A 27,900-nucleotide genomic window follows, 5' to 3' on the forward strand; every position below is an offset into this window, starting at 1 on the left:
GATCGGCTATTTTCACAATTTCTGCCTCTATATAATTTATTTGACAATTTGGCCAATGTTTAATTTGTCATTTTAGAGGTATTAAAAAAGTCCTTAAATTGGCACTTTAGAAATGTGCAGATACCGTCTATACATTTAAACTTTATGTTAGTTTGTTTACAGTTGAGTGAGAAAACAGTGTTTCACATTAAGTTAATCATCTGGGGACCCCCCCAAAATAATTGGGGGGTCGTGTGTGATGTGATGACGTCATCAAACGATAAAGTCGACTTCAACTCAACTTTTTACTGAGTCGAGTCGACTTGCAAAAATCACAAGTCGTTAATGCCCTATCGCCCACCGTTTACCTCGTGGAGCGATTGTGTTTGTGTCTCCACCTCGGTGCGATCCCTGCGGATACAACCGAGAACCCCCGCGTCGACCACCGTCCGTCTGATAGACGCTTAACAAAACCCAAAAAGAGTTTCAGAACTTACTTTGACACAATGGTAAAAAAAAAAGGTCTTAAAAGAAATACGCACGTTTATGCGTTTTCATGTCTATCTCTGCTATATGTGTTTTTGACTGATTTAAGCATACATTACATTTATATATTTTTTATTAATTAACAATAATAATGAACCGGAATTCATAATTTTGGGTCTCTTCATAATATTGCTTTATGTCTATTAAATGCCCTAGTTTTAAAGGTATTCTTGAACTTTCACAAGGTGCTGTTCGTGGCGGCGAGCTCGGACGAGAACCCCGCCGACTCGGCCCTCTGCATGTACCCACTCAACGCCATCAACGAGCGCCTGGGCGACATCATCCGGGCCTGCTACAGCAACTCGGGGCAGATCTCGGGCAAGACGGCCGTGGACAACCCCTACTCCTCCAAGACGGACGAGTTCTGCAAGTCCAAGATCGACGTGAGTTGCGGGTTCCCTCCGCTTTCCACTTTAGATAAAACATTTAATCTGAATCTGCTTTATAAAAAAGTGTCTGAAATTTGTTTTCGTGCATATTGTTATTTCCATAGCAGATGGCAGAGAAAATAGCAGATTTCAAAATTTCCGAAATGTCTAGGGCTGAAGTGGTTAATGTTTAATGTTTTGTAATAATCAAAATCTACAAACAGTACTTAAGTAAACTAGAAGCTGGGGCCGCTTTGCGGCACTCGCGTCTAGAGGTCGGGCCGCTATGCGGCCCTCTCAGTTACGTTGCACTGCGTAGTTATATACATGCAGTGAGATAAGGACGGTGTTGGTTTGAGCATTGAGTATGAATGACGCATGGGCGGGGCCCATCGGCTTCGGCTTCACTTAGTAGTTGGGATGTACTTAGTTACTTTGCACCACTGGGTGCAACATCCATTTAAAGTAGGCTGACACTGGTATAATCCTCAACTATAGGTCCACGAGGAAGGGCAAAATATAAAAATAAAGCTATCTGACACGAAAGTGTGCAATTTAGTTTTTTTGAGGAATTCCCCTTGCACCTTAATCCCCAGTGGTGCAAAGTAACTAGGTACATCCCAACTACTAATTGAAGCCGAAGCCGATGGGCCCGCATGCATCATTCATACTCATTGGAAGGTCCACGTGGCTGTGTGCACATAAATCAAGGCACATATTTCATGAATCCGACGTTGGTCTTTACTCTTTACTTTAGGTGCAGAGCTACACTTAAGTGTTTGGTGAATGGGCCCAATGTATTAATAATTTACCTTGATCTCCATATGACCACCAAATTGTACCATATGCGAATTAGGTTTATGATTTGATGATGAAACTATCAGAGTGCCATGCAAACGTACTAGGGGTGTAACGATACATTTTAACAGCAATGTGATACGCATCACCATACATGGTTGATGATGCGATACACAGAAGATATAGGTTCATTCATGGCGATACGATACATTAAATGATTTGGAATTCGATACAGTAACTGTATTGCAAAAATGTGATTATCTACCAAATACATGGACATTGTATTTGAACTGTAATGGAAAAAGCAATTAAACCCTTTTCTCTTTTTTCATCTTAACTCATTCGCTGCATTTTAAAAACTAGCCCTTACCCGTTCAAAGATATGAGCTCCAAAATGATGTGCAGTGTGTGGGTTATGGGATGATTGTGCACTGTGCATACAGTATATGAGGGATGGAAAGTAACTTTAACTGGTGCTTGCATGATAATATGTAGGAGCATCAATGTAAGAAATACCCGTTTCGTTTAATGGCTACAGAGATCTGCATGATTTTGTACAAAATCTGTAACAGGGCCAGACAACACCGCCCCCCCCCCCCCCACACACACACACACACACACACACACACGCACACACACACACACACACACACACACACACACACACACACACACTGGTTAAACATGTTGCCTCATGCTAGATGCAGAATAGATATGCCTCAAGCTAGATGCAGAATAGATATAGATACACCATAAAAATGCTAATATACAGCATATGATTTGTGAAAGTGACAAACGGGCTTCACAGTTATGTTAGGTGTGTTCATATGCTAATGGTGATGCGATTTCAGATCAATTGCTCCAGCCACTGAGGAGAAACGCCTCAAGCTAGATGCAGAATAGATAATAGATACACCATAAAAATGCTAATATACAGCATACGATTTGTGAAAGTGACAAACGGGCTTCACAGTTATGTCAGGTGTGTTCATATGCTAATGGTGATGCGATTTCAGATCAATTGCTCCAGCCACTGAGGAGAAACGCTGTTTCAGGGTAGATGCAGAATAGATAATAGATACACCATAAAAATGCTAATATACAGCATACGATTTGTGAAAGTGACAAACGGGCTTCACAGTTATGTCAGGTGTGTTCATATGCTAATGGTGATGCGATTTCAGATCAATTGCTCCAGCCACTGAGGAGAAACGCTGTTTCAGACAGACAGACAGACAGACAGACAGACAGACAGACAGACAGACAGACAGACAGACAGACAGACAGACAGACAGACAGACAGACAGACAGACAGACAGACAGACAGACAGACAGACAGACAGACAGACAGACAGACAGACAGACAGACAGACAGACAGACAGACAGACAGACAGACAGACAGACAGACAGACAGACAGACAGACAGACAGACAGACAGACAGACAGACAGACAGACAGACAGACAGACAGACACTCACTCACTCACTCACTCACTCACTCACTCACTCAGTCAGACATTCGCAAAATTATAGTATAGATGGCTGCCAAAGTGCTAGGATGCCACAAGTCTCCATAGACTTCCATGTAATTCATAGTGCACGGATCATGCACGCCCATGCATAGATCATGCATCTGACACAAAAGTGTGCAATTTCGTTTTTTTTTAGGAATTCCCCATTGGTCAATAATGCTAAGACACATCACTGTCATTTTTTTACATCCTAGTTTTTTCATTGCTCTGTTGGACAACACTGCAGATCTTGTTATTGCTTACCCCCAGGGACGTGCAGAGAATGTTAGAGAGGCAGGGGCTGACATTTCTAAAAGTCATGAAAACATCGAAAATAGCAGACCTCCAAGCATCCCAAGTTCCCAACTACTACTACATCCCAACGCGCCACGCGTTGTGAGCTTGGAGGTCGGCTATTTTCGGTGCTTAATACCATACTGAACTAAGATGTCTGGAGATGTGGCGTAACGGCATGGATTTCTACACAGAGGGCAATTCTTTCAACATAAGATGCTGCATTCAAGTTCAGGAGAGTTTGGACAAGGCAATTTCTCTTGAATGCTGCCTTCAGGTATGGCATGGAAAGAGGGCATTTGCATTTCTTTCACCATAGTAAAAACTGCATTCATGATCTGGAGAGGGCACTTTTTACAGACGGGTGAAAGGGCAGGTGCTCAAGCCCCCTTTGATATCTATGTGTGCACGTGCATGTTGCTATTGCTTACCCCCTATCCCCCCCCACAGAAGGACATGCTGGAGAACCAGTATAAGTGCGGTGCAGACTTCCTGTCCTCTCCGTTGGCCAGCAAGCCGGACTTCGCCCTGCGAGCGGAGGCGGTGGTCACTGTTAAGGGCCTGCTGACAGCTGTGGCCGTTGCCGTGGAGAACGACCACACCGTCGCCTTCCTGGGGAACAGCCAGGGAAATGTCTCCAAGGTCTGTCTCCTCTACTCTACTCTCCTCTCCTCTCCTCTCCTCTCCTCTACTCTACTCTACTCTACTCTACTCTACTCTACTCTACTCTACTCTACTCTACTCTACTCTACTCTACTCTACTCTACTCTCCCCTCCCCTCCCCTCCCCTCCCCAGGGGAGTCCATTTAGTCCATTGAAACAATTTGTTGAATTTAAGGGTTATAGGGATGATAACCTAATCTGCAGTGAAATAGATAAGTGATGTTTTTTACAATCTGATCCATGCTCAGCCCTGCACCAATCAAAGTCACTGGATGGGTTTAAAGATGGGGACTTGGGGGAGTTAAGATTTCAGAATCTCAACGAGAGACACTGGTGTCTACATGACAAGAAAGAGACACCGTTGTCTACTGTCTACATATTGACAAGAAAGAGACAGAGGAGAAAGTGGTACAGTCAGCTGATTTTAGTAAATTTAACCCCTACTGATTCCGGATGCATTTGGGTCCCCATACGGAATCAATGTGGGTCAATCATTTGTAATAACATTATTGTCTTTGGAATGTGACAAAACCCCAAAACTATTATTGAACTCAAGTCTCCATAACGCAAGTAAAATCAATAGAAAAAAAGTCATTTGGGGGGTGAACTACTCCTTTAAGGCCACTGTGGCCTCAGGACATGCCATTGGTTTGAGGGGCACAAGGCCAAACTGAGGGGCAACGGCAGCCATGGCCTTCATGAAATTCCTGCCCTGCCTAGTACGTATGCATGGCACTCTGATACAGTTTCATCATCAAATCATAAACCTAATTCGCATATGGTACAATTATGGTGGTCAGATCGAGGTCAAGGTAAATTATTAATACATTGGGCCTCATTCACCAAACACATAGTGCAGCTCTGCACCTAAAGTAAAGACCAACGTCGGAATCATGAAATATGTGCCTTGATTTATGTGTACACGGCCACTCATTCTTATATATTGGATGTGTGTGCCTGTGTGAATCGCTCGCATAAATCAACACTCCGCATAATTTAGCAACACATTGAATTTGTGATAAAATGTATACATCTATACATCATCAGCATTAGCAGCAAAAGAGAAATCCATTGCCTTGGTGAACAATGGGGAAATGTTCAGGACAAGTCATTTCATAATTGGTATTAGAAGATTAATATCAAAACTACCAGGTCTGCTGCAACATTAAGCCATGGTAATGTAAACTAAAAGAGGTGGTCACACTGGCAGAAAGGGCATGCTCTGCAAATTATCCTATTCCCTGCAAAACTATGCTTTGACTTCACAGATAAAATGATGATAATGATTAATTCCTCACCGGCATTTAAAGGGTTAAAATCATGGTGCCGTTGACGACGCTCATCGTCAATCTTACTGTAAGTACAGTAAATATATTATATACGGCTCCGTGGTCCACTGTGCATCGGTAAATCCCGCGACTTGTTTACAGCGCACGTTGGGCGTGCACGCGAAGTGAACCTCCTCCATAGTAAATCCATTGAGAGGCCCATAAAGAGACTTCATTTACTCAAAAAGAGACATTTTGATCCAAAGGGTGGCCTGTTTACAGTACAAACTGCACTCGGCTGGGCACGGCCATGACACCTTTCTGGGCCCACACTGTCATGTGACTAGATGACGTAAACGTTGAAGTCAAGTGATAATCCATCTGCGCAAAAACCCCGCCCGGCCCTTCAAAATAATAGCGACGGCCTACGGAGGAAACGGCGCGGCACCAAGGCACCAAGCATCCCTTCAAAGTAAGAGGCAGTAGAAGTGTTAATTGATGTCCATGGCTCAACTATGCACACGTCTAGGTCGTCCTAGTAAAGTGTTCTCTTATACCCTACTTATACCTAGAGCAGGGGTCTTCAACAGGGGGTCCGGGACCCCTAAGGGGTCCTCAGTGTTACAACAGGGGGCCACCAAATCTTTGTGTGATAGGATCATGTTTTTACATTAACCAGTTGAACTATATAGTCTATAGCATCCCTATTCGATGGGCCATTAGCCAAAAATAGCAGATCTACAAGCTTACAACGCCTCGCGCTGCGAGGCGTTGTAAGCTTGTAGATCGGTTATTTTTGGCAAAGAGGTTTGTTGAGGGAAAAGAAGAGCAGTATTTGACGGTTCAAGTGGTTAATGTCTGAAAATACACATTACTCCAACATGATGACAGTGCTGTCAAACAAGTCTAAGCTGCCTAAGAAATCTATGAACATTTTGAATCTGCAACACAATGTTATACAATATGCAGTGGGGGTCCCTGCTTCATCTCTCTCTCAGCTAAGGGGTCCTTGGCCTGAAAATGTTGAAGACCCCTGACCTAGAGAATATGTGGTTCTTAAACTTTTTCATGTTAAGGACCGCCTAGTTAATATGCATTTGCCCGCAGACCGCCATCTGAAAATGTCTTATGCCAGGGACAACCAGAAGAGATGATTTATGTTCCAAAAAATCATTTAATGGATAAAGTGGTTAAAATAAAATTATAGTGATTCTATATTAATTACTTTTGCTTGGGAACCCCTCCAAGGACCCCTTAGGGGTCCCTGGACCATAGCCCCCCGTAAAAACTATTTTGCTGCACTCAATTTAACTAACTGTACTTTATTCTGATTAACTTCTGGGGGAAAAAGTGTTTCAAAGAAAATAAAGGAGTAGTGAGTTAGACCCCAACTGTTGGTACAGTAGTAGTGTGATATGAGGACAGTGGAATGCATTATTATATCATATTGTATCAGTGGCAATATGAGGAGGCTTGGCACATGCTTCAATTCCAAAAGTACTTCAAGCATAAACACTACAGAAGAGGACCACCTCATTAAAATCCACAGACTCTTGTCAAGAGGTACATGTATGAAACGCATCCCCCTTGTGAAGTTCTGGGTGAGTTTTCTGGCGGAATTCCCAGAGCGTACACTAAAGCACAAGTAATGAAGTGTCTTCAACTATAACCCATATGCCCACCCACCCAGTGTTAATTTTGTCCACTAGAACTATGAGAGAGAGGGAAAAGAAGAAGAATAAATAATCACTGAAAAAAATAAAAAAAAAATAAAGATATGATGACTAAAACTACGTCTAAATATGTTCATCAACAAATAATAACGAGACAAATAATGTTTGGGAGGGTCTAGTTATTTTATGTTTGGTTGTGCTCGTGTGTTGCACTCTGAAAATAGGTAACAGCGATCGGCTATTTTCAGCATGCAAGTGTAAAATCAGCCATTATGATGCCATCAAAGCCTTCCAAAATATTTTTTGTCAACGAAATCAACTGTAAACTAAAATCTTATGATATTTAGTCGACTTAAAGTAGACTAAAACTAAAACATTTCAGATAACTAAAATATGACTAAATCCAAATGAAATTGTGTTCAAAAGACTATGACTAAAACTAAGTATTAAAACTAAGTACAAAATTTGCTGTCAAAATGAACACTGCTCTAGCCCTCAAATACCTGGAATGTGCCCGAGTTGCGTTGGATTTTAACCACTTTAACCATTATTGTGTGCTTTAACTATTGAAAAATAGCAGATATACAAGCTCACAGCGCGGCACCGAGTGCCGCGCTGCGAGCTCAAAACAGGCTGTCCAGATTTGCTGCCGTCGCTGACGTCATCGACGGCCGTTTTTGAAGATTTTTTTTTTTTTTCAAAAACTTTTTTTTTTTTTTTTTTCAAAAAGATTTTGGGGGGGGGGTGGCGCAGTTCAGGCCAAAGGTGGTACTGCAGCTGAAAATGCTCTGAGAGCCATTCAAAATGAGAGAGGCTCTCTATTCAGGAGTGGTAATTTAGCCTCAAACCTTTTGAAAAACGTTTTTGGGACATAAACAATATGACATAAATATTTTTTAAATGCATGGTGTATCACCTTTAAAGCAGCCAATAATTCTAGGCCTAAATGCTCTAGACCCTCCAGCTGACTGTGTGATCTCTCATCTCTCCCCACCAGGTGCACCTGACCGTGGGCTACCCAGACGTGTACGGCAGCACCTCCAGGGACCTGATGGGGGAGAAGGTTAACCGGAACCTTTTCTTTGACCTCAGCCACAGCCACATCTACATCACCACAGAGAAGAAGGTACGTATGTCTAACCTTTTCTTTGACCTCAGCCACAGCCACATCTACATCACCACAGAGAAGAAGGTACGTACGTCACCTCAGCCACAGCCACATCTACATCACCACAGAGAAGAAGGTACGTTTTCTTTGACCTCAGCCACAGCCAGTGTTGGGAAAGTTCACTTTAAAAACGAACTAGTTCAAGTTCAAGTTCAGAACTTCTAAAATGAACTAGTTCATTTCATAGTTCATAATTCTATATTTTGAACTAAGTTCATGGTTCCCCAAAATGAACTAACTTAGTTCTTTTTCGTTCTTTTTTTAACCATATTTGTTTTTATACTTTGGCTATTCAAAAAAAAAAAAAAAAAAAAAAGAAGAAAAAAAATATATAGCCTAGGTCTATATATATATTATATAAATGTTTAGACGTTGCTATTATTTGTCAAAACTATTGACACAGCCCATATAGAACCACACACAGCAATAATTTCATCCAACTTAACATTGAGGTGCCCACAATAGTTATGTGCCCACTGCCTAGTTCCCAGTCTTCCTGCACCCTTATTGTGAAGGGCTGAATGTAATAACCATGTTATTGTCTCATTGTGTGAAATATCATAATATTCAAAACAAATATTTGACTCCAATTGATTCCCCACACAGTATTGACTTGATATAGCAATAAAAAAAATATATTACACAGCAGTTGTGGGAAAACTAAGACATTGTTCAAAAAACACAATTCTGATTTTGGTCATTTTGGAAATAGGGCAAAAAATATATTTTTCTTCAATCCACTGTCTTGACACTCGAACCAAAATTGTTCTATAGACCATAATCTACAAATTGGAAGTGAAAAATAAACTTTAACACACATTTGAAATGAAAACAAAAAATTACATGTACAAGGAACCCCACTAGAAGGCATACGTTTCTAAACCTCGCGCACAGCATGTTTCCGCGTTGGTTAAAATAGCTGATCTACAAGCTCACGTTGTCTCGTGGATGCGACGCGTTGTGAGCTTGCAGATCAGCTATTTTCGCCATGCAACACACATAGGACAAAGTATATAGTCAGGCTTGCGAGACACGTAACGAGGAGGAGATTCACAGTGCAGCAGCAGAGTGCAGACCGCACCTTATATCAACGTTCACGAGGGGCTGCGTGCAGTGTGTGCTATTGGAGCATGTGAATGAAAAGAGAGAGGAGAGGACAGACGACCGCGGAGGCGCGGACCGCCGCATGAACGGCCGACGAACGCCGACGAACTCCGTTCACGGGCGTCAGAATGACCGCGTTCGACAATATCGTTCATCAAGCGAAAACAATTACGTTCAGTTCACGTTCGCCCAAAATATGAACGTGTTCATGAACGATCGTTCTTTGAACGCGTTCGGGTACAACACTGGCCACAGCCACATCTACATCACCACAGAGAAGAAGGTACGTATACGTCTAGCCACAGCCACATCTACATCACCACAGAGAAGAAGGTACGTATACGTCACCTCAGCCACAGCCACATCTACATCACCACAGAGAAGAAGGTACGTATACGTCACCTCAGCCACAGCCACATCTACATCACCACAGAGAAGAAGGTACGTACGTCACCACAGCCACAGCCACATCTACATCACCACAGAGAAGAAGGTACGTACGTCACCACAGCCACATCTACATCACCACAGAGAAGAAGGTGCGTATACGTCTAGCCCCGCCGCCGGGTTGCCCTTCCGAAACGCACCTCTCACACTGACTTGTGGCTTCCATTAAAATGGAATTCACAGAGTGAGATGTATAGCTGCCTGTCCATTAGCACCAACACGCGTTACGCTAGCTTGCTTGTGAAGCATCGCCCCCTGTCTGAAGAGAAAAGAAAACAGAGTTGGTATTCAATTGACTGCAGATTGACTGTAATTATATAATTGGTTAATTTGTTGGCAGCCAATTAAGTGGTCAGATGGGCGATCCGCATGCCTTTTCACTTCAGAGTCTATTTTAACGTTCCATCAATCCATCGTGCTCTGTGTTTTTTCTTTTTACCCGTTTAGACCTGGAACGCAATCTGTGTCACATTACATTTGAACCACTTTACCATTATTTTATGCAAAAGAATTGCAGATATACAAGCTCATTGCGAGCTTTTATTCTTTATATTATCATTAAAATCTTAGTGTGTTGCGGCCCACAGGCTTGGAACCGCTGGTCGATCGCCAAACTTATCCTTTTAGCCTAAATATCTGAACGTACCATGTGCCGTTTACATTTTTATTTTATTTTTTACTTTTATAGTGTGCAATCTGTAGATGTCTATATGAGAGAGGTTGCATATTGGTCAGCTTTCTACCACAAACCATGATGTTAGTGGAATTAATTGGCAGAGACGAACATGTTTATCACGAGAAGCCATTAAGCTATTAAAGCTATTGTGCATTAAGGCCTTAATGATTCCACTCAGTGTTATGTGCTTTAATTTAGTTGTTACCAGTGGCCTAATGAAAACAACAAAGCAACTTTCATAAATCTAATATGTCCAACACCATAAAAACAATAACTTTTTTAGGGCTAGCGCCTCCGAGATGTAAGTAAAAGTATTGGAAATTGGAAATACTCAAGTAAAGTTCAACTACCTCAAAATTGGACTTAAATACAATACAATACAAGTAAGCGTACTTTTAGTTACTTTCCACCACTGCGCTCCGCTAACACTTGCCATGCATCCCATGTCTATGATGCATTATAAACATACTGGTTGGGTATTACTTCCTCGTGCAAGTTGCTTCTGTTTAATGCATTTAGAACGGGTACACAGTATAGTGTATCATTATTTTATGCTTTAACTATTGAAAAATAGCAGATCTACGAGCTCACAGCGCGGCACTCGCGAGTGCCGCGCTGTGAGCTCGCGAGTGCCGCGCTCGTAGATCTGCTATTTTTGAAAAATTGTTTGAATCGTTATAAGATTTTTTTGAAAAACCTATGTTTCTATGTCAGCAATCTGGCCAGCCATCGTCAAAGAAAAGGTCCTTTTCACTCAACTGGAGCTCAGTTAGTCTGTTCTTGAGAGACTACTATGTCAGTGGCTCTCAAACCTTTTCATGTGAAGGACCCCCAAAATGATATGTATTTGGCCACGGACCCTCATCTCAAAATATTTAGTTCCAGGGACCCCCCAGAAGCAAAATTTTAACTACAAACGTTTGCTTTGAAAATACATATATATTCAAAAAAATGTCACAACTTTTTCAAAAATAGCAGATCTACAAGCTCGCACTGTGAGCTTGTATATCTGCTATTTTTCACCGGTTAAAGCATTCAATAATTCTAGGCCTAAATGGATTTTAATGCAGCTCTTAACGTGGCCCCTCGCTTGCTTATTTAACCATCTCTCTCTCCCTGTGGCTGTAGATCATGAAGGTTCCGGTGCAGAAGTGCCACCTCAAGACTGACTGCCAGTCTTGTGTGGCGCTGAGGGACCCCTACTGTGGCTGGTGTGTGCTGGAGGGCAGGTCAGCATTGTGTCTTGAACACACGCACACGCACACGCACACACACACACACACACACACACACACACACACACACACACAGAAACTCATAATTTATTCATGTTCACATAAGAGGGGCGGCAGTGGCTCAGGGGTAGAGTTGCCGTCTTAGAACACGGAGTGTTCCCGAAGGGTTCCCAGTTCGATCCCGGGCTCCCCCAGAGTTAGTGTCAAAGAGTCCTTGAGCAAGACTCTAGTTGCTCCTGGTAAGCAGGTTGGTGCCCTTCATGGTTTCCTCCGCCATCGGTGTATGAATCTATGTGTGAATGGGGGAATGTAATGCGCATCTCTGCAAAGCGCCTTGGATAAATGCACCGTTTACAAGGACACAAAATGTACGACACAAAATATTAAAAGACAAGCAAATCTTGGACAAATACCAGCGCCTTTGCTATGTTTGGCAGCAACCGATAGTAGAAGAGATTGCACAGAATTTTGCAAGCCGTTTAGCAGTTTTTTTTTTCTTGCATCCCAATTTGTTGGAAGCCTCTTAACTCATCTAGTGCCATTCGCGAGATGTCTCGCGAAATGTACTCGAGTATCTGTAGTGCCATTCACGGGATATCTCGGGAAAAGTAATAGATTACTGTAACGGCGAGTACATTACCGAGAAGAATCGCCGGCGGTCCGGAGACGAAATCCGTCGCTGATTTCGCATCATCACGGCTCCACGAGCACAAAATAGTCCCATCCATAACATTGAGGTGGACGGGGGATCTCATCTTTAATGTCCATTATCTCAAAACTACACTTTAGAAGCTAGGATGGAGGCAGATGCTCGCTTATGTTACACAGTTATAAAAGCTCCCGGTCGGCCATTACACAACTCCACGTGGACACGGATCGGTTCCGGCGCACGATCCGATGACGTCAGACCGGAAGTGATTGCGCGGTGGACTTCTGGCCTTCAAAATAAGACAACGCAAGTGAATGGGACCTGAAGGAGGCACTTTGGACATTATAATCCGTTAATGTCTGGGGCTCTGAATGAGTTAACACATCCTGTGTCTAACACGTTCAGGAACGAGTTAGACACACACAAACACACACACACACACACACACACACACACACACACATATATATATAAATAAATATATATATATAAATGCTTATAGATCGGCTAGTTTTGCTTTAAGACTTGGTTACAACGAAGTGAGTAGTGTTTAAGTGGTTAAAGGAGTAGTTTACCCCAAAATGACTTATTTTCTATCAATTACACACCCCATGAATGAAGCCCCTCCTACATCAAATATAACATAAATTGGACCATATTTTCACAAAACGCATATCATTGTGATTGAAACGAGACTTTAAACTAGCGACAGGAACCATAAAGTATTTATGACAATGTTTATTAACTCTCCTACTGCCAGATTATTTATTTATTTATTGGGTCTGGTGCCATCAAAAAGCGGCTTACCTTTGCGACGTTATAGTAGATAGACAGACATTTTTTTTATTTTTTTTTTTTATTGTGCAATAGTGCACTTTGGTCTGCCAGGCAGCAGAGGGCGGCGTCATGCGAGAATGAATGTGAATTTGCCTGTTATGTGTTGAAGAAGAAGAAGACCAGTCACTGGCCACAGAGCCTTACAGCCAGAGGAAATCAACAAGGAAGTGAATTGTTCTCCGTTGATCTAACGCATAATGGATTTTTTACACCATCACCGCGGAAAATGTGTTTACAGTAGACGGCCGCGCGACCCCTCATCAGCTTACTGTCATCAGACGAACGAACCGAACGAGCGCCGTATTGGCATCAAGGTTCTGTAAAAAATGGGGCGAACGTTAACGTTCAAAGCGTGGGGAGAGTTAAGCTAAGAAAATCAAATGTAAAAGTTCGGGGGAAATTAATGGAATCCTGTGGAGAACATGTTGCTTCTGGTGCCAGAACAGCGCAACTAGCGGCCAATCATAGGAACTTTCAGTTACGTGTTTGCCTCATTTTAAATCGGGACAACTACACCCTTGACGCAGACACACACACACACACACGCACGCACAGTCGCACACACACACACACACACAAACGCACACACACACACACGCGCGCGCTAACACATGCACCTGTATAAAAATGGCAGGGTATTTGGCTCAGTGTTTTATGGCCGCCTCTCTCTCCAGCATCCCTCAGTGTTTATGTGTCCCACCTCCCGGTGTGTCTCCAGAAAGGCCCCGAGAAATTAAAGCAGTTTGTCAGGCTCATGTGGAGAGACGGCGGCCGCTGCAATTTACTCTCATCAGACCCTTATTTATCAAACCCCCCAGAGGGGGCGACGGGGAGGGGGAGGGGCAGCACCGGAGCTCCATTACGCGTCATGTGTTTCTGACGGATGCAATCAGGAAATGGAAAAAAGGCCTGTCATCTGCCACCATCCAGGAGATGAGGGGAATTGAAATGCTTAACCAATTCAGAACGGGTATACAGTATTGTGTATTATTATTTTATGCTTTAACTAATGAAAAATAGCAGATATACAAGCTGAGCTTGTAGATCTGCTATTTTTTAAAAATCGTGAAAATTAGAATTTTGACCCGATTCTATAAGTGTCTTTTGAATCCTTCTAAGGTTTTTTGAAAAACCTATGTTTCTATATGTCAGCGATCTGGCTAGCCATCGTCAAAGAAAAGGTCCTTTTCACTTAACTGGAGTTCAGTTAGTCTGTTCTTGAGTGACTACTATGTCAGTGGTTCTCAAACCATTTCATGTGAAGGACCCTCAAAATGATATTTATTTGGCCACGGACCCCCATCTCAAAATATTTAGTTCCAGGGACCACCCAGAAGCAAAATTTTAGTTACAAACGTTCGCCTTGAATATACATATATTCAAAGATTTGCATACATTTTCAAGACTTTTTCAAAAATACCGCGCTGTGAGCTTGTATATCTGCTATTTTTCACTGGTTAAAGCATTCAATAATTCTAGGCCTAAATGGGTTAATAAGTGGCAACAACTGAAAAAAAGAATGAAAAAAAACAAAGAATATCGCTTCACAGTTTTAAGAACAGGATCACTGAAATGAGACACGGCTGTCAGAGCGACGGTGAAGTTGTCCGCTGATTCCAGCAAGTGAATTCTTTCAGATCAATACACTTATTATTTTTAATTGGTAAACCCCAGAGGAGACAAGGGCCTCTTCGCTCATATTCTTTAACGTTGTTGATGGGTTCACCAGTTTGACACGCAACGGCGGAGTCAGTGCAGAGGTCCCAGCCAGCCATAACGACAACAACAACATTGGCTTTCATTGTGTTTTATTTTGACAAATCGTATCTCGGTGTCTGTACAGTACAGATCCAGTCCCGTATACCTGGTGGTCTCCAAATTAAAGACAGAGTGATAGAGCATATTCGTGACAATAGATGCCCCCCAAAATAGAACAAAAGTGTGAGAGAGAGGATATTTATTTTAAAATCAAATATTGTTTTAAACATTTTTGTTTGTTTTTTCGTTGCGTTTTGGAAATCCAAAATCTGCAAAAAACTTTTTTCAGGCCAAGGAGAGAGAGAGAGAAAATTTGACAAAAAACAACCCTGGTCTGAAAATAATGAACACAGACAAATAACGGGGGGTAGTGTGCAAACGTGATTGACATAACGTGAGGACGATTTTTTTATTTACGTGCTCAGAAATTCGCACCAATATTCGTCCGAAAAAACGCTGCAAAGACCTTTAAACTTTTTTTTTTTTATTATTTTGAAACGTTCTCTCTCCTATGGTACCACATCAATACAGCATGGAATCGTGGACAAAATCTTATCCAACGATGACGAAAATCCATGTTTTGGGTCTGAGAGTCTCGATCTCATCAAACGGGCGATCTCATCCGTGGCTCAAATGCCGAATCAATAATGGGCATTGATATGAAAAAAGGTTAAAAACCCGCTGCATCAGATCTCATGCCTCTCTACCTTTTCTTCCTCCAGGTGCACCAGGAGGTCGGAGTGCCGGAGGGCGGAGGAGAAGAACGTGTGGTTGTGGAGCCCCAGGCAGGAGTGTGTGAAGATCGTCTCCTTTCATCCCTCCAACCTGTCCTGCAAGAAGACCCAGCAGGTGAGTTCATTTCATTTGTTTTTACTTTAAGTCAGGGATCTTCAACAGGGGGTCCTCAGAGTTACTACAGGGGGTCCTTCAAATCTTTGTGTGATAGGAACTTTTACTTTCTTACATTAAACACTTGAACCCCAGCGTCCATATTCTGAGAACTTTAGCCAAAAATAGCAGATCTACAGAGCTTGTAGATCGGCTATTTTCGATAAAGAGCTTTGGAGGGGGAAAAAGAGCAGACTAAGTACAGTGATAGGACACGTGTATGTATTCACGGTTCAAGTGGTTAAATATCTGAAAACATGAATCCAAAATACACTGTTGATCGTGCTGTCAAACAATGAAACTACATCTATGAACAGGTTGTGGGGGTCCCTGCTTCATCTCTCTCTCTCAACTAAGGGGTCCTTGGACTGAAAACGTTGAAGAGCCCTGCTTTAAGTAAAAGAGGTCACTTCATCCAGACCTCCATTCAGAAACACCCCCACTTAGATGGCAATGTTTCTGAATGGAGATGTGTAGCCGGTCACACCAAAGTATGGCTGGTGGCTGACAAACTCTTTTTGTGCTCAGCCGAGTGTTTTTTCGCAGTCAGGGGATTCTCCCAATAACCAATGACAACCACTTGTCACTTCCTGAGTCTTGGGACGGTCCGCCTTCGACTCACCCGATTGGACAGAGGGAGAAAACAGTGCTTCAAGCAAAGAAAACGCAAGGACTGTGCGGCACGCTGAAAGCTGCGCAAGACCATAAATCCATGCCTTTCCCATTGAAATGCATTGTCGGAATCCACTTGTCAGCTGGCAACCATACTTTGGTGTGACTGTGCCCTTACAGAGTATTTCTACATTGCAGTTTTGATACTTTTACTTAAGTAAAACATTTAAGTACTTTTTTTTCCCACCACTGCCTAAACCCAACATGAATCTTTCCTTATTTGTAAGCCTTTAAAGGAGTAGTTCACCCAAAACATGACTTGTTGTCTGTCAGTTACACGCCCCATGAATCAAGTAAAGTAACAACATTTAACTCAAGTACAGTACTTAAGTACTATATTTCTTAGTTACTTTACACCACTGCTTCTCAAACTCTGCAATACTTGTGGTAAAATGTGGCCCCCACAAGTATAGCAATACAAGTATGTTGCACGCACGCACGCACGCACGCACAGAGAGAGAGAGAGAGAGAGACGGAGTAGTAACACAAATAAAAAACATTTCCATGGTGAATCAGTTACCCTTGACTCTCAGACTCTCTACTCTGTATTGATCCAGAAAACTGTGAGCCGCCGTATAATAACCGACTGGTTGACTGTGCTCTCAGTCAGAAGACGGAAAGGCTCTCTCCATCTCTCTTGCACTCTCACAACTTTTCCCTCATTTCTTTTCCTCTCAGCGATTTAGAGAAAAATAGTGACTAGACTAGAGTGGAGCTGGTTTTCAAACTGCGGGTTGGGGCCCCCTCCTCAAACATGATTTTGGGAGGGTCCCCACATGGCAGTGAAGTGACATTTTTAACGCCTAAAAAAATAAGAGAGTTATTGTATCAAAAGTAATCAGCAAACTATAGAAACTGGTCAAATTGTCATTATCTGCTATTTTCACAATGTTTATCTGTGGAAACGAGTCAAACTAAAATTGAATACCCTTAAAGATCAACAACAAAATAGCCGATCTACAAGCTTGTAGATCGCCTATTTTTGGCAAATGGGTTTGGTGTAGAGGGGAAAAAGTACAAGTTCAACTACAGAGCGAAAGGTCAAGTTTATTAAGTATTGACGGTTCAAGTGGTTAAATATCTGAAATACAAATTCTCTCTCGACTAAGGGGTCCTTGGCCCGAAAACGTTGAAGACCCCTGGAGTAGAGGAACAGGAAAGGCAGCAGAGAGAGACAGAGAGAACATGCAGCGAATGGCCTCGGGTTCAAACCTCTACCAATTGAGCTACCGGGACCACCCCTTCTCCTCTCTGACTTTATGCTAATGTTACCGTCATACCTATCTGTCCTTGTCTCTTCCAACGCTACATTTAGCTCAACCCTTACAAGGCGCCGCTTGTATATCGCGTTCTCAACCTTGCGTCTCTCCTCTCCCCTGCTCGACTCGGCGTGGCAAAGTGAGATATTGAAATAATCAGCCAAGAGCCGAGTGCTGAGATAATTGAAATGCCGTCCAAGAAAAGTGCACGCCACATCCAAAAATAAATCCCTGGCACAGACGGCGGGCGGCTGCTGGATAAAAAAGGACACGTAAAGCTGAGGAGGAAATTTGTCTCAAAGGCTCCCGGAATAACTTTATTTAGATCGGAGTACAACTTCTTTTGAGGTCCTCGTCGGGGACAAACATGAACGTAGGGGGAGGGTGTTGCTGTCCGGCATAAACCTCTTATCTCCATATTTTAACTTATGTTATGTTTTAGTTAATTAATGCACTACCTGATCATACTACAGCGTTACACAAAAGCATCGAAAGTAGCAGAAACACTTGTAGATCTACTACTTTTGCTATTTTCGAATTTGAATCCTGATGTCCACATCCAGGAATGTGGACATCATGGATGTGGACATCAGGGATCTCCATATATGGGCATAAAAGGGGTTTGTTCCCCTGGCATCACAGGGATCTCTCCAATAGGGCATCATTAATATTGATGACATCAGGGAACTCCATATATGGGCATAAAAGGGATGCTATTAGTGTGACATCATCTCAGTGAAGCCAGAGCGTGATGTCAGAGCGGCAAACCCATTCTGGTAGAGTGGTTCCATTCTGCTATTAGTGTGACATCATCTCAGTGAAGCCAGAGCGTTCTGTCAGAGCGGCAAACCCATAGACCGTAAAAATGTGTACGTCTACACGGACGGACGCGGACAAGCTGTGACGTTTCTCATAGTAAACTGCGACCTTCGGTCACAATAAATATACAGTATTTATATATATATTTTTGGACATAATATGACGTCTCCACCAGACAGAGACGATATAGAAAGATCTCAGATCTCACTATGTCAGCTAAATGGAAGACGCCTGAGACATTGTCAAACAATTATCAGTGTGATGATCAGCCTGTATATAGGGTCAACATTCATACTGTAGTGTCAAAACGCCTACAACCCATGAGGATAAAAATAGAGAAATTGAGGAAAAACAGATCGATATCAGCTTGCGGTTCGGTGATAATTGAAACGCCAGCATCCTTATATGTCTCCCATTGCCCCGTTTTTTGGCTTTCAGGCAGGCACGTGCACACCTACAGTAGACATCAAAGGGGGCTTGAGCCCCTGCCCTTTTATCTGCCTGTAAAAATTGCCTTCTCCAGACCATGAATGCAGTTTTTACTGTAGTGAAAAAAAATGCAAAGGCCCTCTTTCCATGCCATACCTGAAGGCAGCATTCAAGAGAATTGCCTTGTCCAAACTCTCCTGAACTTGACTGCAGCATCTTATGTTGAAAGAATTGCTCTCACTGTGTAGAAATCCATGCCGTTACGCCACATCTCCAGTATTGACTTGATTACGCATAGTTCAGTGTGGTATCACTTACCGAAAATAGCAGACCTCCAAGCTCTTGGAGGTCGGCTATTTTCAATGTTTTCACCAAAAGGTCCTTTTAGAAATTTCAGCCCCTGCCTCTCTAACATTCTCTGCACGTCCCTGGTTTCAGGTCCAGATCAACATTCCCTCCCTCCCCTCCATCGCGGCCACAGACAGCCTGCGCTGTCGGTTCAGCTTCTTCAGCAGCGTCGGCAAGATGACGGAGCCGGGCCAGGTCTCCTGCCATCTCCCCAGACCAGATGTGATCCCACCCACACCCGAGGACCAGGGTAAGGTGTAATGTCTCATAGTTAGGGAAAGTTATAGCCGAATCTGGAAAATAAATGCTTATAATAAAATAGCTTTCTTCACAAAATGTGTACATAAAGGTATTTACTATCACCCCTAAATTTGTTCCAATCCAGATAATAATAATAATGTTCTCGGTGTTGCATATGAGGGCTGTGGACACTTCAGAAACCCGCTGACATCGTAAGGCAGGGTTTTAAAAAAGTTTTAATGTATGATTTGCATGTTTTGTTTAGATTCTTATTAATGTGAGAACAATGGCTTCCATTATAGCATGATAACTAGAAAAAATAGAAAGCTATTAGCTTGGGTTCCCCATCGATGATGTCACTGGTAGATTCCACATTATAATGGGCATTAGTGAGGCCCAATTATATGGAGATTAGGTTGAAAATGGGTGAAGAGCTTTATCATGCTTCTGTCATGATTAATAATAGTACTGTACGTGGCAACATGTGGTGATGGGTTTGTGTAACCTCCTGTTTTAGTGCTGAAAGGCTAAGTAGAATCTCTACCAATCCCAAAATAGCCACTAGAGACATGTAGAAAGCCTCTTCCAACCCTCTTCGCCGTTGTAAAATCACAGTAAATCATGGTCTCGCATGGCTTATTGCTTTTCTAAAAGCGTTACCAATTTGGCAATATGATCATCACAATCACAAACATATGCTAATTGCGGGCACGGTGGCACAGTCGGTAGCGCTGTCGCCTCACAGCTAGAAGGTCCTGGGTTCGAGTCCCACTGGGGACGCTGTGGGCGCTGGGGGCGTGTTTTCTCCTCCGTGTCATCAGTGCCCATACCCTAGGTGAGATTGGCAAATGGGCCTTTCTGTGTGGAGTTTGCATGTTCTCCCTGTGTCCCCTAGGGTAGGTAGGTACCTCACAAAAAACATGCAGTAATCCTGGTCTCTATACTGCCTCCCCCTGGCCAGCCAGGGCACCTGATGGAGGGGAAAGGAGCTGGTTGGAATAACGTGTTCCTTCCATGTGCTACGTCCAGTCGGGTAAACTCCCCCCTGTCAGGTGAAAAGAAGCAGCTTGGACTCCTCATGCATAGAAGGAAGTATGAGGTCAGTCCGCTGCTCTCCCCAGGTTGGTAGAGGGAGTGTAGTGCCCAGGATTACAATAGATAATTGGCAGCGGGTGAAAAGATGGGTTACAAAAATTGTGGGATAAAAATGTAGGGGAAAAGAAAACCCAAATGAAAGTAGGTTTAACAATTTTGCTACAGCAATAATTTGAAAGCAGCCCCTGCTACTGCCAGCACAAAGGGCACAAAGCAGGAAGGTGCTGTGGAAGGCATCGAGTGGCACCTCTGCCTAGTTTAGAAGTGATTTGTAAAAACCTTGCACAGGCAGGACGAAAAGGAACTCTCCTGTCACCTTGCCTATTATGAAAAGCAAAGTCGTGAATGATAATATGTCCATGGAACGGCACAGTGACTAATGCACATAAAACGTTGGCACAGTGATGGTGATATATGTGCGCAGATGCGGTCTTAGGCGTGTTGCTTATCAAGCATTTTACCACGGCACTCAGTCAGTCAGAATGAAGGACTGGAACGATTCGTTTTAGATTTATTTATTTGTTTATTTATTTAACGCACCGGTATCGGATTGCTACTCTGTATCAAACTATTTACAGGTTTAGGGCAGTGTTTCTCTAACTTTTTCATGTCAAGGACCCCCAAATTGACACTGCCCGCTGACCCCATTTGAAAAGATACAGCAGGAATATTCTAGGTGGTGATGGTTATGCTTTATGTACATGATATCGTCTAGTGGAGACATCTAGACTCTTACAAGCTATCAAATATCATCATGTATCATAAGGCACAGATATGAATATCATAAGATGGACAACATAATGTACTGTAAATATGTCACATATTATCATAATACTATAATATAATATCTTCCTCGACCCCGCCAAGTGAAGATTTTTACAGCCATAGCAGTGATTCGCAACCATCAAGGACTCCCAGTTTGACGTGCATTAGATTACGGACCCCCATTTAATGGCATTTCTATCTCTGGGACCCCACTAATGTCAATTTAACTCTTGAGAGTGCACAAATGAAACCAAATGGACCATAACGTGTCCATTTGGATCCATTTGGTACACTCTCTGAGTTACAGACCCATTAGGGTCCATTTGGTTCCTGACTATCGTTTAGTTGGGGACCCCCTGGAACTCCCTCAAGGACCCCTGGGGGTCCCCGGACCCCACTTTGAGAACCACTGGTTTAGGGCACCGCTACCATCACGGTAACGTGTGAAGACACAAAGTTAAAACAAGGGCAAGTTCACCCGTGTCGTTCTGCTGTGAGGAATACTTGTACATACAGTATCTGTCAAAAGGATGAAACACTAGCAAGGTTCAATAGTTTATTTTCGATTTGGCCCTTTGAGTGCGACTGTGTATAAAGTGTTTGGCTGTTTGCCATGTTTATGTTAATGGGACTAAGGACTACTATCTGTGCCAGGTAGACCTCTAGACCTACCGCTCTTATAAACAGAGCAGCTACCTTTAAAAACATTTTAAATATGAGGCTTTTTTTTGTGTGTGTACTATTAAATCGTTTTGAGGGAAAATGCTGCTATTTGTCCTTAAATGACTGCAAAGGTTTGCTGCTATTTGTTTCCAAAAGCTTCAAACCCTGTATATCAAACAGCACAATGTGACATAGCTCTGTTTACGCAACGCTGTACCCCCTCCAACTATATACAGTTCCTATTTTCAATGTTTTTTATTCATTTATTTTTTGATTCTTGCTTTGGCAATGCCAATGTATGTTTTTTCATGCCAATAAAGTCCCTTTGAATGGAATGTAATTGAATTTTATGGGGAGAAGACATACAGATATATATAAATCAAACCAATAATAAATGCATTCATACAATTTTCACATACTAGTACACAACTAAAACATAAAAAAAACAACCAAAAAACATGGGTACTGTACTGTAAATGGAACCTGTTAGAACGTGAGTAATTGATGCTTGGATCCAGCTGCTGTACCGAGGCAGCCTTTTTAATTGTTCTTCTCTGCACTGGAAAATCACTGCCAGCCTACATGAAACTAATTGAAATGCATCATGTTACGTTATGTAGGATCTTTCTTTCCAGCACACTCAGAGCATGCATCAGAATGTGTTAATGTTCTCATAAATAGAATGACAGGAGTCACGCACGCACGCTCGCACGCACGCACGCACGCACGCACACACGCACTATAGGGCATTCACGAATAGTGATTTTTAGTATTCTAATTATTTGACCTCAAAGTATTCGAATAGTCGAATATTCGACAGGACTGCATGGACAAACTGTCAAATAAGCAAGCAAGAGGAAAACATTGTGAAAATAGCCGATCTACATGCTCACAACGCCTCGCGAGTCACATAAAATGTAATACCTACAATTCCAAGTGCTTGTCAGGGTGGGGGTCCCCAGTTCAAATATGTTTATTTTGGGGGTCACATTCAAATTCATCCACCAGGGGCATTGACAACTCATTCTTATGACTTCCTATCTATAAACTATATATTTTTTTAAAGAGAAAACAAAACAAAAAAAAAAAAGCGAATATTCGACTTTGGTGAACAACGTCGAATAGTGACTTTGATATTCGAATAATCGAATATTCGAATATTTGGTGAATGCCCTAACGCACAATAAACCTTCAGTGCAGTGTTTCCTGAACATACAGTAGGTTCCCATTTTGGGTTGCGGATCCATTTTTACGGGACGCAATGAGTAAATATCCAGTTCGTTTTATTTTTTGCTGTTTTGGAAATGGGGCTTAACGGATCCCTTCAACCACCACTTTCAACCTATGTTCATATAATTGGTCCTCACCAAGTCTAAATATAGACGGAATCTTGCCGGTTGAAATTACGTCAGAAAAATAAGTAGACGTCTAATTTACCACCACTCAGTGGAGTCTGATGTGACTGCTCTTTTCCTGAACATGTCCTGCAAATGTATTTTTCCAACGGTTTCTTTCCCTGTTTTGCCTTTCAAATTTTTATGAAGAATGGAGCGTATTTTTGCAGAAACTCGCAAATGGCAAGAAACCACTCCATCCCCATTAACAATTTTACTGCCATTTTAAACATAGCTGTAGTAAACAGCTGCCAAATTGTCCTTACCTTTTAACGTGGGCACGCGCACGCATCATGCACAATCTGTGCGCGACTCATCTAGTAGACGCGTAGAATAAAAAAAAAACCATTGAAATGGACATATCCGTTGCCACGCTGTATCCCTGCTTATCCGCCAGTGTTTACATGAAAAAACATTGAAAAAAGCAAGCTGTGCGCTATGGTAACACGTGGACACGTTCGCGCACAAAACGCACGATATGTGCGGGGATCATAATCCAGGCATGTAGAGACTGGATCAAAGTTTCCAAACGCAAAAATCGGATTGAAAAACGAGCTTTCCATCGCCGAGTAGCTTATTCTTCTGCTACAATGTAAACGAATGGAGGGCACGGTGGCGCATTCGGTAGGTCTATGGCCCAGGCTCAGACCGGATACGGAAAGCTAGATTCGGTCCAAACGGGAAATACGACCGGATACAGTTAGGGGGCGGGCCTAAAGTCTCCGAAACGGATATATACAGCGATCATACTTTTAATCGTTTCATAATGATTAAAGCTAATTAAATTTCCGGGAACGACGGGCATCGCAGAGAGGTACAGCGGGAAATCCCCGGTTTCGACGGGGATCGCAGAGTATGAGTTAAAAAGCAGAACCCACTTCAGGCAGATTTAAACTTCAAAGTCAGAGAAGGTCATAACAATAGCAAAAATAGATGATCTACAAGATCAATGTTCTGCAAATCCCCTGAAAATCTACTGTCTTGCCAATGGCAGGACCTGTGAAGTTTTGAAACGGCACATCTGTACAGACATCTGTAGCTCAGATGGCACAGTTTCACTCTTAAGGCCGATATACATTTCTGCTCTTGTGCCATATCATGAACCATCCAGATCTCTCAGGTCATCATTGGAAACTTCTGCTTTCTGTCCATAAAACTACAAATACATGTGGGGAAGCATTTCGTTTTTTATGCACCACATAAAACTGCAGGTCTGCTGCCGCTCTTATTTCCTCTAAAACACAAATAAAGACCTTTCTGTTCGCCTCAGTAATTTTCAGTTTTTTTCTTTTTCTTTCCGTAGTGCACAGTAATTATATATTTTTTCTTTTCTTTTTTTTTTCTGCACCGGTAATTCTTTTGTTTTGTGCTTCCCTAAATGTCATTTTATGATTGTGTTTCCTTTGCTTGATGTCCTGTGTAGAGCACATTGAGTGGGGACCAATTACATGAAATAAGGTTGAAAACGGGTGAAGTGCTTCTTCTAGTGATTCATTCACAATGTATTTTTCTACATTCGGGTCCGACTCGATGGAGAGACAGAGACACCAGATTTCTATGTTGGGGTCTCGGGGGTAAAATCGTCTCGGGGGTGAAAACATTTTGTGTCAAGGACCCCCAAAATCTATATATATCTGGCCGCCGACCCCCATCTCCAAATATTTTGCTCCAGGGACCCCCAGAAGCAAAGATTTTTTTTTTTTTTTTTTTAAAGATTTGTTTTTGGGCTTTTTTATGCCTTTATTAGATAGGATAGTAGACTGACAGGAAATGGGGAGAGAGATGGGGAATGACATGTGGCAAAGGTCGTCCGGATCAGGAATCGAACCGGCGACGCCAGCAGGCATCATAGCCTAGTATGTGGTATGCGCCTTGACCACCAGGCCAGCGGGCACCCCGAGAAGCAAAGATTTGACTTAAAAAGTTATATATTCAAATATTTGCACAAATTGTCAGCATTTTTCAAAAATAGCAGATCTACAAGCTCATAGCGTGGCACTCGGTGCCGCGCTATGTGCTTGTAAATCTGCTATTTTTGAATGGCTAAAGTATAAAGTCATAACTTTATACTTAAAAATGGGTTAAAATCTGAAATAATAATGGCGCTTTCCCAAGTCTCAAAGGTCTAACGTGTTATCTCTGAACGCACTCTTTTTGCTGCTGTGCCCTTCTAGACTTCGTGGCGGTGCCCATCAAGGTCATCTTCAACGAGAGCGTGGAGCTGGCGACGCGGGAGTTCAAGTTCTATAATTGCGCCGCCACTGTGAAGAGAGCTGCCAACACACCGTGAGTCAGCCATCCCTCACTCTCTCTCTCTCGCACGCTCTCTCGCTGTGCCTCTGGTCTCCTGCTGTGCATCCCCCAGCAGCTGTCGGGTGGAAACCTTGTATGTAAAAGAGAAAAGATCACTTTTTATTCCCATGACAGTAGTGGCGTTTCCATAAAGCCGTTTTTTTGCGCATTAAGGCTTTTGCACATAAATCTTTTAATGGAAACACTTCAAGATTCGAATAAACTTTCAACTTTGCAAAAACATTCATGCGCTTGGAGGAGGTGGATTTCGAGGTTTTATCGAAAAAAACTAAATGCACAAAAGGGAAATGGAAACACTAAGCAAATAGGTTTTTAATTAAAATGCATTGAACTCACATGATATCGATTTGGCGCCGTGTTCCCAACTACTGTACCTTGAATCGGATGTTTATTTTACGATGCTGTTGTGTGCAAACCTCGTCCATCACATCACCCAAGTAAATCCTGGCAAACACTTCGTCGTCACGTCGTGTTGCGTGCCAAAAGTGGCCGATCTACAAGCTCACAGCACCTCGCATCCGCGACGCGCTGTGAGCTTGCAGATCGGCCACCTTCCAGACGCAGAAACTTGCAGGATGAGACGTCGATTCGGGGCGGACAAAAAGCTGTCGGTCACGTCTCGGGTTCGTTCTGAAAAAATCTGCCCGATCCCAGCTCTGTGCACTGTGTGCAGGCCCGCGGGAAGGCATTAACAACAGGTCTCCCAAGAATCGCATTTCATCAGTGGATGGAAACAGGCTAAATTCACTTTTTCTTTATTCAAATTTCTGACAATTCGTTTCCTATTTTCGAATAAGCTTTATGGAAACGTAACTAGTGACATGAAGAGCAGAGTTCAAACTGCCACTTTATACCTATATTATTTGTCTATTTGAAAAAGCCAATCTACAAGTTCACAAAGTGTCGAAACGAGTGCAAGCAGGTTGGAACGGGCGGAGAAAAGTGTCAGGCGTGATGTGTTTATGGGAAAGTATCAGCAAGAATGAAAGGGAAGGTGTACAAGACTGTTAGTGAGACCAGCTGTGTTGTACAGTTTAGAGACAGACAGACAGGAAAAGACAGGAAGCAGAGCAGGGGGTAGCACAGACTAAAATGTCGAGGTTCTCGCTGGGAGTAACAAGGATGGATAGAAGCAGGAATGAGAGGGGCATCAGAGGGAAAGCAGCATGTTAGATGTTTTGGAGATAAAGCCAGAGAGGCCAGACTGAGATGGTTTGGACATGTTCAGAGGAGGGATAGTGAGTACTGTATATCGTTAGAAGGATGCTGAGGTTGGAACTGCCAGGCAGGAGGCCTAGAGGAAGATGCATGGATGTAGTGAAAGAGAACATGTTATTTGGTGTGAAAGAAGAGGAGACAGAGGACAGGGTGAGATGGAGGTACAGTATAGATGATTCGCTGTGGCGACCAATGTCTGAAGGGAACAGCCGAAAGGAAATTCTGCCTCCGAGCAGACGTGAGTCTGAGCGTGGCAAAGTACAAAATACCATTTAAATGAGCTTAGTAGCGAACGAGGCCAAATGGGTTCATACTGTATGTATATCTGATATGAATATACAGTGTTGTAAAGTAACATTTACTTAAGTACTGTACTTAAGTATAGTTTTGATGTATTTGTACTTCACTGGAGTATTTCCAATTTCCAATACTTTTACTTCTACACCACTACATCTTGGATCCACGTATTGTAATTTTACTCCAATACAATTTGAAAACTTTAGTTACTAGTTACTTTGCAGATATGATTATACAGTAAAACCACTTTAGCCCTATTTTATACCTAGGCCATTTGAAAATAGCCGATCTACAAGCTCACAACCCGTCGCATAGCTCACGTTGTGAGCTTGCAGATCTGCTATATTCAAAAAAAAATTACTATTACTTTTGGTAATATATATAAGTATATTTTAATGCCAATACTTTTGTACTTTTACTCAAGTACATTCTGAATTCCAGACTTTTACTTCTACACTGCAGTATTGACACTTTTACTTGAGTAAAAAAGAATATAACTTTTCACTGAATATATGAATAAGTGAAT

General features: G+C 42.4%; 1 protein-coding gene across 1 annotated transcript in view; it reads left to right on the forward strand.

Moving 5' to 3' along the window:
• plxnb2b (plexin b2b) overlaps positions 1–27,900 on the forward strand; it is a gene marked incomplete at both ends in the record, with an annotated part of 194,558 nt that overhangs the window by 73,360 nt on the left and 93,298 nt on the right. Inside the window, 7 exons of the mRNA XM_080737057.1 lie at positions 711–908; positions 3,947–4,138; positions 8,098–8,226; positions 11,624–11,724; positions 15,697–15,823; positions 19,480–19,639; positions 25,721–25,832. Of these exons, the coding sequence (XP_080593183.1) occupies positions 711–908; positions 3,947–4,138; positions 8,098–8,226; positions 11,624–11,724; positions 15,697–15,823; positions 19,480–19,639; positions 25,721–25,832 (1,019 nt within the window). The remainder of the gene's footprint in view (positions 1–710; positions 909–3,946; positions 4,139–8,097; positions 8,227–11,623; positions 11,725–15,696; positions 15,824–19,479; positions 19,640–25,720; positions 25,833–27,900) is intronic.

Source organism: Nannobrachium achirus (genome assembly GCF_963921795.1).
Source record: "Nannobrachium achirus genome assembly, chromosome: 11".
In the NCBI taxonomy this organism is placed as follows: domain Eukaryota; kingdom Metazoa; phylum Chordata; class Actinopteri; order Myctophiformes; family Myctophidae; genus Nannobrachium; species Nannobrachium achirus.